The 15,235-nt window shown below is 41.7% G+C and overlaps 1 protein-coding gene across 2 annotated transcripts in view; it reads left to right on the top strand.

Moving 5' to 3' along the window:
* Positions 1–15,235, top strand: part of Cacna2d1 (calcium voltage-gated channel auxiliary subunit alpha2delta 1) — a 441,225-nt gene that overhangs the window by 81,852 nt on the left and 344,138 nt on the right. For both annotated transcript variants that reach the window (XM_005358331.3, XM_005358334.3), the window contains exon 3: positions 2,636–2,752. In XM_005358331.3, the coding sequence (XP_005358388.1) occupies positions 2,636–2,752 (117 nt within the window). The remainder of the gene's footprint in view (positions 1–2,635; positions 2,753–15,235) is intronic.

Here is a 15,235-nt window from a genome sequence, read left to right on the forward strand (position 1 = left end):
TGAGCAAGTGGCCTGATACCATAGCTCTGGTCCATGACAGGCAAGCACATCATGGTTGCAGAGTGCCACAGAGCAAAAGCGCTAACTCCACAGTCTGAAAGCAAAAGAGAAAAGTAGAGAGGATGCTGTGGCTCCCACTTCCCTTCAAGAGCATTTTCCCCCAAATCTAAAAAGCTTCCAATAGGTCCCACCAACCAAAAGTTCCAGTACCTCCAAATTGTGTCACTTTAAACACATGAGCAAAGGGGGGACAGCCAATATTCAAACTATAGTATTTCTTAAGTATTTAATAATAGTGCCAGAATGAAAATTTACTGATATATATATATATGTATATATATATATTTGTCATAATATATACATATTTGAAAGAAATTAATTTGCAATCCATTCGTTTTTCAGGACACTTAGTGACATGTCTGGCACATGCTGTGACTTAGTAAATGTACACCCGAGCCCATCACAGCAATTGTGGGACATAATTTAGACTCCCTACACCACAGGAAGGATATGCTTTGTAGAGAAACGCACACGACACTAACGATACAAGCGTCAGTACACTTCCCATCAATTAGCCCTATTGTCCTTTCTGCAGAACGAACTGTCCTGGATCAATTAAGATGATGTCGGGGTTTATCTATCTGTAACTTGAATCAATTAATCAATGCAAGTACTGATTTTTCTAAAACCTCATTTTAGTCCAAAATAAAAGAGGTTCATGTTGGGTGGAAATCTTCAAGGAGAGCTGGGGTGTGTAAGACAGGATGCGATAATCCGTGCAATGAAAGGGTAAGCCATCTGGTGATAGCCAGGAGACTTGGGGGGAACCAATCAGGAGCTGTTTCTTTTAAATCACAAAACTAAAGCTCCTATAATAGTTTGAATGAAAATCTGCAAGGTCAGTATTCAAAAGTCTTCAGAGTTCACAGAAATTGGTTATTTAAAGAGCACACGGTGATTTAAATCCTTAAAAACAGCAGTTAGCCAGTAATGTCCTAAAATATGTAGACATAGGGACATAGGGATGTGTTTTAATGGCTGAGGGCTCTCTTAACATGGTATCTCCCTGAGATGGAACGTTAGCACTTTTCATGCCCAAAAGTGTATATATAATAGATGGATGTGTGTGTGTGTGTGTGTGTGTGTGTGTGCGCGCGCGCGTGCGTGCACATGTATGGATATCCCCCTAAGATAGAACTTTAGCACTTTTTTATGCTCCAAAGTGTATATAATAAATGTATGTGTGTGCATATGTGCTTGAGTGTGTGTGCGGACATGAGTATTTCCTAAGATCAATCTTTAGCACTTTCCACACCCCAAAGTGTATATATAATAAATGTATGTATATATATATATGTGTGTGTGTGTGTGTGTGTGTGTGTATAGGTGTGTGTGTGTGTATAGGCGTGTGTGTGTGTCCCCTCATTGAGAACTAACATAGTCTTTGATAGATGCACGTCTGAATTTGTATCCAGTTGAAGCGACCATTTGTCACTTGGCTTCTGTGCTCAGCTGGGGCCAGGCTTTAGAACCTGTGAAGCGGTACCGATGCCAGAACAAAAAGCAAGTGGGACTGGTTCTGGTATATGCCTGGATTCACTTTTGCAAGGCAATAAAAAGCTGCCAGGCCCCGGCTTTAAAGATAGTTTAGTCATGCGTGTGAGCCCCATCTGCTCAGTGCCTAGGGGATTTCCTTTTCAGAGCAGACCTCCAGCCAAACACAGCCACTGCCCACCCCTCCCCCGCACCCCAGCCCCTCCCAGTTTCTCCTCTCCTGCTGGGAGTGGACAGGTTTTGTGAGCCAGATGCTTGCTGCCTTTGCCACTGGAGGGAAATCCTTCTGCACACACCAGGATGACCTAGAAATGAGCTTGGGTCTCAATTCTATGTACTACATCAAGTTTGGCGTGATTTATTCTGTGATTTAAATAACAAAATACTCAAATAGAAAAATGCCCATATTTAATAAGATAAGCAGAAAACCACCGCAAAGCTATCCTCAACTTTAACATAGACTCCAATGCTTTCGACTTCTCAACCTTCTGATATGAACTGTCTCCGGGGCCACTGTTCACTTCCATGAACCGCCACTGCCTTCTCTCATTACTGCTCTTTTATCTCCGTAAGCATAAGAAGTAAACTTATGCTCCCTAGCCACAAAAGGGGAGAACGTCAGGAAGACCCCATAATCAATCCATCTGGTCTCGTTCATACACATTTGCCATGTTTAACCCCTGGTGTATGGCTTTCTCTTTATTTCCCAGGGCACCTACCTTTCTTAAAGTAAGGGTGACAATTAATATCCAGTTTTGAAGTTGGGTTGTCAGCAAAGCTACAACCCCTGCTCCCCCCCCCCCCCAGTATGCATGTGGACTGTTGTGACTCATGTTTTATAATTAGTTGCCTGACCTATTATTTTTACAAGCTAGTACTCTTACAGAAAATTTACATTTATTTCCATATTTTTTTCTGGGATATGTATGAACTCTAAATGAGTCATGGTGAAAAAAAAGATGAAGGTCTTTCTAATTATTTTTTATTTGGATTTTAAACATATTATAATGGGAATTTGCAAACCAAAAATAAAAAAAAAACCAACCAGCCCTTGCTCCTGTCTTCTTTTCATTTGACACAGATTTATGAAAAATACCAGGAGATGTATACTGTGGAGCCAAATAATGCACGCCAGCTGGTGGAAATCGCGGCCAGAGACATTGAGAAACTCCTGAGCAACCGATCGAAAGCCCTGGTGGTGAGTTCAGCTTGTGCTTTCTCTCTCAGTCATTCCCGTTGACTGTGTGTTATTTAAGGTTCTTGCTGGGTTGGAGCATTTTATTTGGTTTCTTTTTTTCTCCCCATAGCCGTGTTCAACTGATGAGTTCATGGAATCAATGCGAATCCCAAGCAAACAGATAATTTTCTTCTACACGATACTTCATTTTTATTAGATTACCATTTTCTTTCATCAGAGATGTATATTTCACTGATGCATGCAAATTTATACCTATGTGAGTCATGCATTATAATCTATTGAACATGTTTTAGTCTATACTAAAACATAACCAACCTTATTATTATTGCCAGTACCTAAACTATAGCGCTCTCCAAGTCCGTAATCCCACATTCCTACCAAAGCGTCCCCTCTGCCAGATAATTGGTTAACCGTTTCCGACTTTATGAAAAGTTCTTCCTCTTCCCCCTGCGTTGCTATACAATTTTTAAGATTTTGCTGATTTTCAATTGTAGCCTTCAGAGGCTTGCTTTTCTTCACCCACACTCTGTTTGCATGGTTCACTGACTTGCACTTAGCTTTAATTTATAAATAATTCCAGTTCCGCATCTCCAAATACCACTTAGTGGAGGACCGAGGCTGTGCGCAGTGCTGAACCATAGACCAGTGTCTATGCGTGTCCATGGGAGATTAGGTCGAATCTGCCCCAGGAGGCAGAGTCGCAGTTCTCTGTGTGTAAAGTGATGGAATATTTCCGTGTAACCTACATGCATCTTTCTAAATTCTTGAAATCATCTCTGAGTTAATAACAGCACCCTAAGGCAATGCAAACGATGCCCGGGTGTTCTCCACACTCTGCTGTTTCCCAAACAATGACGGGGAAAAGATACCGTCCATGATCCGTGCCAATCCATCGTTAACAGTTCCGTTCCATCTCTGATAGGTCAATGCGGACTTCATTGATCTCATTATACTGCATTTCCCCCAGTGATCAAGTCTTAGTCATAAACTGGCATATAAGATTAATAACAATTATGACTAATAAAATTATAGCAAACTAATAAAAGTTGGCTCCAAACATCTCGCTTTACTGTGTTCACCTGTCTTGTGATGAGTTAAGATGACGCACGGCTCGGTGGTGAGATGAGGTGAATGCCCTGTTGCAGTCTGTAAGAACAGCGAGACCGCGTGATCACGCAATAACTGCAGTGGCTATTATACTAAATGCCTACGTCAAAGATTGCTTATATTGTGTAGAAATCTCCACCTCCACAGGCTGGCTCCTGTTCTGGGCAGGGTGGAGTGAGGTTTCGGCATGGAGTCCAGGATGGCATGCACGTTAAAATGTGTGGCTTGCTCATTTGTGGAGTTTTACTGTTACTGTTTTCAGGCTGTGTATGAACATAGGTCATGGACACCATGGAGAATAAAACCAAGATAAGAAAGGATGTTATATTCACAGTTTGATACTATCTAGGCGCATCAAAGATAGTAGAATTGCCAGACAAAGGTGAATTCACAAAAGCACTTCATATAACTATGATAGCTGTTTTCCCCCAAACATTTTGTCTGCTCAGTTCTCTACTTGGGACATGTAAGGTCTTATTAGTTCATTCTCTGAACAGGCGCAACAGTGTCAGAGTTCCTAATTATCTGGAAATAAATGGCTATGAGATGAGATGTTCCGCTGCTAATTTCTAGAGGGAAATCCTTTCTGTCTGGAGAGGTGTGCACTCGGTCACTATCCTCTGCTTCCTGTAGGTGTGCGCTCAGTCACTATCCTCTGGTTCCTGTAGGTGTGTGCTTGGTCACTATCCTCTGGTCTCCTGTGAGAAGTCTCTTCACAGCAATTACACATTTGTCTTCTTTTCATTGACTTATAAGCGTTCAGTTCTTGCTGTTATGTAAACTTGGTGTTACGTTAAGTTTTGTTTATAGCTTTTTAATTGTCTTTGTTGACTATTTTGATAAATTCTTCACTTTAATGTTATCAAAGTCAACTTCCTATCACTGGTTTTCCTGAGTGTTCTGTTTTGAGAAGACTTCCGTTACTATTAAATCATATACACAATCATAAAATATAATTAATCCTAAAGGTTCCTAAGTTGTTGTCCATATCCAACGGTTTAATTCATCTGCAGCAGATTTGGTATATGATTTCAGGCTTCTACTGAAATTAACTTTTTTTCCAGCCAATTTTCCCATGACCATTTATTGTGCAATTTCCCTTCCTCTGTTAACCTCTGCCCACTGTGCTAAGTAGCCTCTGTCTTCACCATATGTATTTTTAAAGAAGTATATTCAGGCTACTGGAACTTATTTGTTTTAATTTAAATAATATAGGTTCAGCATATAATTAATCTGTGAAATCTACACTGGGATTTTGTTTTTGTTAGTATTATTGATTTAGAAAACTTGGGGAAATACTTTATATCTCCAAACTGTTATCTTGGCCTTCAAATTTTTATGTGCACATTCTTAGATACTGATAAGTCTTTTGATTATGGCTCTTAAGGCATCTGCAGTCTGATCTCGATGTAATGTAGTAGGAATATCTACTGTTGTATCTGGTTTATCAAATTATTAGTTCAATATTTATTATAATTTAAAATATATAGCAAGTTTTCCATGGTAAGATAAACTTGTTAAAAGTCTTGTTATCTTCAAATTCTTGAGATTAACATTATCTAGAAACGCTTAGAGATGTAAATGTTTGTGACCTAAACTGTAATAGCATTGAGGCACTTCCTACTTAAGTGCTTAGGATCCTGATATCTATAGGCTACTGTTGAATGGAGTCGGATGCATCACGTCTTAATGAGACCAACCTCAGGGGCTTTTGAGAACTTTTCTTATTTCTCATTTCTGGCTGAAGTTAAAGCCACCTGTTGTGTGGTTTGAATTCTATGGGGGAATAAGTGATAATATTACCTGCATGATAACAGAGTCCCTGAGTCATGGTGACTAATTAGATAGAATTAGTTATGTCTGGGAGACAGGCTCATGTGTGTTTTCATGCTAATTCTTCATTTAACTTATTTGACTCAATAAAAATAGGAAAGAAGCCGGGTGGTGGTGGCCTTTAATCCCAGCTCTCGTGGGGCAGAGGCAGGCGGATCTCTGTGAGTTCGAGACCAGCCTGGTCTACAAGAGCTAGTTCCAGGACAGGCTCCAAAAATTCACAGAGAAACCCTGTCTCGAAAAAAACAAAAAAAAAAAAAAAAAAAAAGAATAGGAAAGATAATTTCATAGGGAAATATTTTGAAGTTTGCGGAAACACAGGTGCTGTGCTATGCTGTGAATGTATGCACGATGGTCGTCTTTAATTTCCTTCTGTTTTTGCCGTAGGCTATGCGAAAGGAGGCGTCTAGATTCAGGCAGCTTTATTTACCCCCATGTTGTACTTATAGACTTTTATACAAAACATAGTAGAACATTGTGAACGAGCAAGTAAGAGGTAGATGATAGAACTTACTATCAGTTTGGCTTGATCGAATGCTGTTGACTAACTAGAGTGGGCAGTGGCTCCTCACAGTAGCTCTGTGGTGTGGATGCTGTTACTAGACTCACTTTCCAATGTAGAAGCTGGATCTTTCAGAGCTCTGGACGCTGGCCCAGGGAGACACATCTAACAAGTACGGTATGCAGTGCTTTTGGACTTTAATATGCACACACACATCACAGATGACTAGAATGAGCTGGGGATACAGGTCTAAGAAGCTTCCAGGTGCTGCTGCTATGCCCTTTACAAAGCCAATTGAGCTGTCAGAAGAGGAGAGAAGGCAAATCCAGGTGTTTCTGACATCAGACACGGCTTTATACACTGAACAACTCTATCCTTCATCTGAGAAAGTGCAGAACAGAAAAGGGGGGGAGGAAAACTAAGTACAATTTTTGAACTTGTAGTTGCGTTATTTACTTGGAAGAAGGGATTTGAGAGCTCTAAAGCTATGCCACAATTGCTACTGTTCATTTATATTAGATCCTTATGTATGTCCTGTCCCTACAGGTGCCCTCTTTTAACCTTCTATGCCCTCACTGAAAGATTCAGTCATCTTATTTCTAAGATTTATATATGTTAAGGCTATTTTTTTTTGTAAAAATTTCTTCAGAAATGTCTTGGAAGCTGCATCAGTAGGATTGTCCTGATAATTGGATTACTTCTGACACAACCTTGGATCTAATGATGTTCAGGGGTAAAAGTGAACTAATCATTTAGTGTTGCTATTAGCATGAACTCGCTGAAATCTCTGCAGGTGGTAATGAGAATTCAACGGAGAAAGCTTTTGGACAGAACAGTTCACCCCTGAGAGGTGGATGTACATGAAATCATTGGTTTCTTTGTCCTACAGCTGGCAGAGTCAAGGGATCTGCTTGAAAAGAAAGGTCTCTAGGCATTTTGTTAAGAGAAGATAGGACCAAAGTTATAATAAACAAATTTTTTCACATTTGACACTTCAAACAATTATATCTCATACTTTCTCCCTCTTCCTGTTCCAGTAACTGTAATTTAAATGATTCCAGTTTATTATGATGATTTAAATACTGTAATTTGCTCTACTTCTAAATTTAACCGTGATATTCAGCTTAAGAGTTGAAGATGAAAATGATAAATATTTTTAACTCACTATGAGATTGTCTTGTTGGCCTGCTTTTGCAAGGCCTAGATTATCATCTAACTGAATAGTTTGACTATGTTTTTTAAGCTAATACTTTTACATTTCTTACATGTTGTTGTATTGCTTGTGCAGTGGAGATGCAAATGAACGGCATTCCACTCCATCTAGGGTATCAACAACAGTCTGTTGCAGGTCTTTCTTTGGACCACCAGCTCCCAAATACTAACAGAGAGACTTATTATTAATTTTGAAAGCTTGACCTTAGCTTAAGCTTGTTCCCAAGTAGCTCTTAGAACTTAAATTAACCTGTTTATATTAATCTATATTCTGCCATATGGCTTGTTACTTAACTCAGTATAGTATGTTGAACTTCCTCCGAATCTGGCTGGCGAATGCCCTACCAATCAGATTCTTCCTGCGACTTTATCTTGTTCCTTGGATGTCCTACAAATCCTCTCCTGCTTAGCTGTTGGCCATTCCGCTCTTTATTAAACCAATCAGAAGGTGCCTTAGGCAGGTGAGGTGAAACAGAAATATCTTCACTCAGTGTAATCCTAAAGCAAGGGTCAGATGAAAGGATTCCATCCAAGTCTAGCCTGCTGCATGGACATTTTGTGTTACTCAGCGAGCCTGGGTGACTCAGCATACTGCGTCACTGAACAGCTCTTCCCAAAATGGGTGATGAGTCATGACAGGTTCATCAGTAGAATTCTCTTGCTTGTTCTTCATTAAAGAAGTTCCACTGAAGAGTATTATCTGCCCCAGCAATTGTTCATTGCTTATATAATCTCATAGAAGGACCCGATGAACCTTTTAACATTCGTGTGGATTCTTATAACTTTAACTTCATCTCTGGGCCTCCCCCACGCCACTTCATGATGGGATGTTACCATCTGGAAGAAAATAGTGACCCCAGGCTCCACCCCTTCATCTGACTCTTCCGTTGTCTTTCCTTTGCTCTCCACCGTGTTATGTACAATATGGATGCGTAATTATTCTCTTCCATATATGGCTGGATGCTTTCCTACAATGTCACAGTCACAGTTACCTATTCTCAGGAGTTTGACTAACAAGACTGTAGTGCTTCTCTACAGTAAGCACTGTCTACTGCCAAAACAATTTCCTTTAGGACCGGTGATGATAGCAGTATTAATCTGTGGTTGTAAACAGAAATATTTAAAAAAACACTGATAGGCACTTCACATTCTTTTTTGTAAGAAAACAATGAAAGTTGTCTCCACCCTGCACCAAATTTAGCATTCTAGGTCCTAAATCCAATCAGAAAGCCGTTGGTTGCACATAAGTGGCGTGCCACTATTGTACACGTCGGTATCTCTTGCCTAACTGAGCAAACCTTGTGGTAACAATTCTCTCCCAGCACCCTGCATAGCAGCCATGACGCTTCCAATCCAGCAAGCAGGCAGGGAGCTTTCATCTGTGTTACAGCATAAGTTTTACATGTTCTGCAGACAAAGTTTGCAGTGTATTCAGAAGTAGGGTCTCACTGTCTGGTTTAGGCATGAAAGCAACAGTATTATGTGGGGTGCCTGAAATTCATTTCTGGTCAACACTCCAGTTTTGTTAAAAAGCCATCCTAACAAGTTCAAATACAGCAGGACATATCTTATAACTTGAGTCAGTTCCGTGAAGTGTTGTGGATGAGAGCTATTGCCATATATAGTTCTGCGCACGTGTGTGTGTATGTATGTATGTGTGTGTGTGTGTAGTTATGTGTATATGTATGTATAACATATTTTCGTAGGTTGTTGCCCACCCCATGAAAGGCGTCATCTTTTTCACCTACACTACTGTGCCATTTTTTACTTCTTTTACTCATTTTATAAACATTTCTCAGGCTTTATTTAATGCCTTTCTTATGCTCAAAAGCAATCAAGGTGACTGTTAGCATTTTCTTTAAAAACTGTCTCACACAAATTGCCACACTTTATTTGAGTGACTTTCTTTCAAGCCCTGCTGATTTGATAAATCCACACGCTACTCTGTCATTTAGCATGGCCAGGACCTTGCTTACCTCGTGAGGACTTCATTTTGTTGTGGGGTTTGTCAAAGGCAATAAAGCCCCATACCACTACCAAGGGCTCCTGTGGTTTAATTTCTTTATAAGATCGAATGTGACCCAGTTTTAACCATCCTAGCTTACTGGACATCAAACACCATTTTTTATCACACCACATTTTCTCAGTAATACATGTTCTTTTTTTTTTTTAGATTTATTCATTTATTATGTACACAACATTCTGCCTCGATGTATGCCCGCACACCAGAGGAGGGCGCCAGATCTCATTACAGATGGTTGTGAGCCACCATGTGGTTGCTGGGAATTGAACTCAGGACCTCTGGAAGAGCAGTCAGTGCTCTTAACCTCTGAGCCATCTCTCCAGGCCTACATGTTCTTCATATTCTCTTCCAGCCAGTGATATTCCATGGGGACCCTTACCTGGCAATAGCGTAGTGCTCCCAATGGCTCCCAATATGAGCATGTCGATCAGGGGCTGATTTTTCTGGGCTGGTTTTGCTTTACAATGTCTTTGTCTCAAGGGAGATTGAATAGTAATACAGCTGAATTGTTCTGCCATCCATCTCTATTGCACAGCTTCATGAGCGAAGCTGAGAAGACTTTAGCTTCTTGGTGAATGTCTTCCAGAGCTGGTGAGATGGCTCAGTAGAGAAAGAACTGTAACATGAAGGGGCCTGCTTGTTGGGGTTTTTGTCCCGCCCGATACCCCACAGCCGACAAGCCCCAAAGAAAATCACACAGAGATCTCCATAAGTTATAAAACTAATTGGCCCATTAGCTCAGGCTACTTATTATAGCTCTTGTAACTTATATTAACCCATTCTTATTTATGTTAGCCACATGGCTCGGTACCTTTCTCAGCGGGGTAGCTCACATCTTCCTTCTTCGGTGGTCTGGGCAGAACTGCCAAGGGAGCTTCCTGCTTCCCAGAATACACCTGTTCTCATCACCCCGCCTCTACTTCCTGTCTGGTTGACCCACCTATACTTCCTGCCTGGCCGATCAGCTTTCATTTAAAACATGATTGATAGAATACAGACAATTCTCCTGTACCAAAGAACTTTTCATGCATCTGACCCCAAGAACTCCTATAAAGGTAAAGGTTAGAATCAGCTTCACAAAGTTGTCCTCTGTCCTTATATGCCTGCAACGTCACATGAGCCCTTCCCCCAATAATAATAGTACTATCACTAGTAATCATTAACTTAGTCTTTCCCAATCTAGATATAAAGTATTCTTTCAATATGTTTTTCTCTACTGAGCCATTATTAAAGCCCGTATCTACGAGCTGAATCATCCGTTTTCTCGTTCTACCTTAGTGGTCAGATTTGAGGGGTATTTTCTGTCACTTCTAGAACTTTCTTCCTGCTCATTTCCCAAGTCCTGGGAGACTCAAGTTGTTGGATACCAGTAAGGACTTGTTAGGAAAAAAAATCTAATTTTCCCTCTTTTTACTAAGTGCTCTGTCAGCTCTAAGAAAATGGCAAGAAAACCCCTCCATCCTGTAGTATAGTTAAAGGAAGTCCATGAGAGAGCGCAATAAAGGATACCCAGTGTTTTTTGGCGAATACTTACAATAAGAAAGCCTCCGTGTTCCTCTGCTCTGTGGGTGCTGGGAGCTGCAAACCAACCAAGGGAAAGGAAAAAAAATGGCTGATCACACTTCCTGTTTGTGTCAAGTACCCCAGACCACACCCTAGTGGTTGTGTATCTGAAAGGTTATTGGCGGAATGAATTCCTACAACACCATCTCATCTCTGTTGTTTCCTACTTTTCCTGGCAGATCAGAAGATTCCGAGTACAGCATCCGTATGTCTTTTTCCCATTGTCATTACTTCCTTACAAGGGGAGAAAATTTCTGAGCGGATTGTTTGACATCAGTTCCTGTACAGATTGAGTAGGTCATGCAACTATTATTATAATCAGCTCATAAAGCATTCCATGCTTCTTTCAGAGGCTGCAGTCTATACTCTACCTGCCATTTGGGGATGTCTCTAGACTTTCTTGGTAGGTCTCAATCAACAAGTTAGCATTATACCCCAGATTGCATAGAGGAAAATGGCCACCCTTGGATTCTCCCCACAGATAATGAGGCTTCACATGTTTCTACATGCCTTATCACGTGTAGTAGGGACACCTAACTAAGGAGGCACACAGTCCCATACTACCTGCACAGAGGCAGCCATATGTCCCACCCACAGGAGGTCACCCTCAGGTCCATGTTGTATCACCTTGTAGCTGGGGCCATGCAACTCTTCCTTTAAACTCATCTTAGGTTCTTTAGATCCCTCCTCAGGTGCTAACCGTGGTAAGACCTTTCCCCTGAGAGCCTTGAATGCACGTCTTTTCACTCAGAAAAGAGCAGTCCAGAGATGCGATTGCGCCTCAGCCTGTGCTTCTTACAAGAACGTGGGTGCAGAGTTATTACCGGGAATATGGGCGGTTCAGGTAGCTGGAGCATAAAAAAGTAGATTTACAGATGCTGAGGACTGGGATAAAAGATTCAGAGTATAAAGTCAAAATGAAGGTGCAAGGCGTCTGCCAGTTGTAATTTAAATGACTAATAAAAATACTGTAAAAGAGCAAAGAGAAACATAAGTGTTTCAGAGGAGCCCCAAAATTCTGTTTGTACATATATACATATATATATATTATGTATGTATACACACACACACACATATGCATGCATGTGTATTTTAGATCTTGCTTCAAAATCTTTCCTTAGTGTTTAAATCTATCCACATTCAAGAGACCAAGAGAAAGATTCCTCTGGGAAAAAAATGTGAAATATGGCTTTATTTCTTTATTCTGGGAGTGGAGGAAAATGCATTTTGTCTGTTTGGATGCTCACCTTTTTAGACCTGGATGGAGGGGGAGGACCTTGGACTTCCCACAGGGCAGGGAACCCTGACTGCTCTTGGGACTGGAGAGGGAGGGGGAGAGGAGTGGGGGGAGGGTGAGGGAAATGGGAGGCGGGGAAGAGGTGGAAATTTTTAATAAAAAAATAAAAAATAAACGAAAAAATAAAATGCAAGCAAACTACTTTTACATATTTTGATTCAATGCACATGCCTATCAAAGCTAAAAGTGAAGCTCCAGGTTAGGATTCCTGCTTATTGACAGATAACTGAGGGGAGACTCCACTAAGTAATGCTTCCTCACAGCTCAGAAGAGAGTCCACTGAAGGCTCCCTCACAGCTGAGGGGAGGGGGGGTCCACCCGGTGCGGGCTTCCCCACAGCTGAGGGAGAGGAGTCCACCCGGTGCAGGCTTCCCTACAGCTGAGGGGAGTGGGGTCCACCCAGTGCGGGCTTCCCCACAGCTAAGTGAGAGGAGTCCACCCGGTGCGGGCTTCCTCACAGCTGAGGGGAGAGTCCTCCTGGCTTCCTCACAATGAGTGGAGATCCATGGAGTTCCAGGCTTTCTCACAATGTGGGGAGAGTCCCCCGAGTGCAGACTTCCATGCACACCTGTGCAGAAGTGATGCTCATGACTAGATATGTTCTGGAACTCCATCTAACAGTGTTTCGATGCCAGGACAAAACAGGTTCAGCTAAGTGAAGGTGAAAGTCCCATGTCAGCTAGGAACTGAGGAACGAGGGTGGGAAGCCACAGGTATGGCCATTCAAAGTCTTGGGTAAAACTAAATGATCCAGGAAAACACCCCAATAAAGGGACAGTGTTAAACATCCATAAGTTCCAAGACATCAACACAAACAATAGTCAAAGAACCTGCAATGTCAGGATTTCTCACAGGGAAATGGTGGAAACCACCCTTCGTGAACTGGGAAGCAGGCTCAGGACGGGCTCTGGAGCCTTCTGGGATGAATGTGAATATCTGCTGTACTCCCTACCTAACGTTTTCCTCTTCAAATCGGTGTGAAGCTGGTAGTAGTTTTTAAATCAGTATTTATTTATTTGCGTGTTATTTTAAGAGCTAGGAGCTCACCATGTTGTCCAGGTGATGTCTGAACTCCTAGGCTCGAGTCATCCTTCGGCGTCAATTTCCGTAGTACCTGGGACTTCCTACACCCCTCTGCCCCACTCCAGTGAATTTTACATCAGCGTAGGCTTCTGAGTCTCAACCAGGATTGTGTATTGTAATTGAGTGAAGGCCACGTTTTAGGAACGAAACATTTGTATATAATGGTGAATGTACGCTGTGAAACCTCTGTTCAAATACGATTAATCGAGAGGCTGAGTGACAGGTAATTTAGACAGATTGTAGATCTATTTTCCTCATGCAAGAAGAGATGTCCAGAGTTACTCTTCCTCTGGTGTTCTGTTACTTGTGTCTGACTCTCTAGGAGCGCGCGCTCTCTCTCTCTGTCTCTCTCTGTCTCTCTGTCTCTGTCTCTGTCTCTCTCTCTCTCTCCTGCTCCCTCTCCCTCCCTCCCCCCCTCTCTCCTGTATGTGTGGTTTTTATGTGTTTTATGCAGGTATTGTAACGTTTTGGGACGAGTGCCTCTTTGGGGTACTCTTAATGAAATATATATCCTACCAGCTTGGGGCTATGTTAATTAAGATTTTCTGCAGGTTTCATGTGAATTTTAGGGAAGAAATTCTAGAAGAAATAAATTTTAGGGAATAAAAGAAAGGGGAACTAACATTTAGCACTTAGTGAGCTGCGCTGTGGTCCACAGCCATCCCTAGACTCCTTTGCTAGTCCTTACATGGTTTCTCCTCTGTACCCAGTTCCCTTTCGCCACCTTATAGACAAGACAGGGCAATTTCAAAGAAACCTGTAATTCTCCCGTCATTATTGAGTTATAGAACAGTTCAAAACCATCTGTGTATCTCCATTGAGGTCTTGGTGTTTCTTTCTGTGTCCCTTTAGGAGTTTGAGGACTTGTGAGATCAACTCATTTGATTTTCATTGTGTAACCAAGCCAGATTGCATGACGTCATGAAATCATGTATGCACTGAGAAGTCAAGCTATGGGTTCTTAGATGTGGTTTACCTTGCTATTAGCCATGTACGCTACCTCAATTCTGCTAGCCAAAACTTAGGTGTCCTGTCAAATCAAAGTGTTCTGTCCAGGTGGCGTGTAACTATGGTGACCAAGAAAGCCTCCTTTGGGCCCCATGGGACCGTTGTGTTTACGTTCTGTGAAGTCAGCTTTTCTATCTATTCTGTTGCCCCAAGTACAGCTCTGCCCAGAACAGAGTCTAGCCGGTTCCTTTGACAAATCAGATAGAGACTTACTCTACAAATATTTTCAGGTAATAGTTTTTGAGGAAAAAAAATGCTTCTTTATTTTTAAATTTGAGACAATACATTTATTTTATAGATGATAAAGAGTGATGTATTTTGTTTCTCTTGCTAATGCTAGTGATGAACATTATCCCCTGCAGGTTCAGCTGCATGGTATTTGAGCAGCATTGCTTATATTCTAAATATAGTTATTGTTGTGATTAGAGTTCAAGACTATCTCCTGAAGACGTCAGTCTTGAAGACTTGAATGCCAGCTGCCTGGCTTTTGAGCCTAGTTTAGGTGCCAAGGGCTTGCTCTGTTTAGTAAGGAGTGAACCCAGGCCAAATACAGTAGTAAGGGCCTGGGGTTGTAACAAGTGTATTATTGGGGCAAGGGTGGGGATAATTTTGAAAGACGTATCTTATCTCAGGATACTTCCTCTCACTCTGTACCTCCAGGCCTTCTTCCTGAGGTGAGGTGAGCCTCCAGGCCTTCCTGAGGTGAGTCTCCAGGCTTTCCTGAGTTGAGGTGAGCCTCCAGACTTTCCTGAGGTGAGGTGAACCTCCAGGCTTTCCTGAGGTGAGTCTCCAGGCCTTCCTGAGTTGAGGTGAGCCTCCAGGCTTTCCTGAGGTGAGTCTCCAGGCTTTCCTGAG

The sequence above is a fragment of the Microtus ochrogaster genome, chromosome 26, assembly GCF_000317375.1.
Source record: "Microtus ochrogaster isolate Prairie Vole_2 chromosome 26, MicOch1.0, whole genome shotgun sequence".
Classification (NCBI taxonomy): Eukaryota; Metazoa; Chordata; class Mammalia; order Rodentia; family Cricetidae; genus Microtus; species Microtus ochrogaster.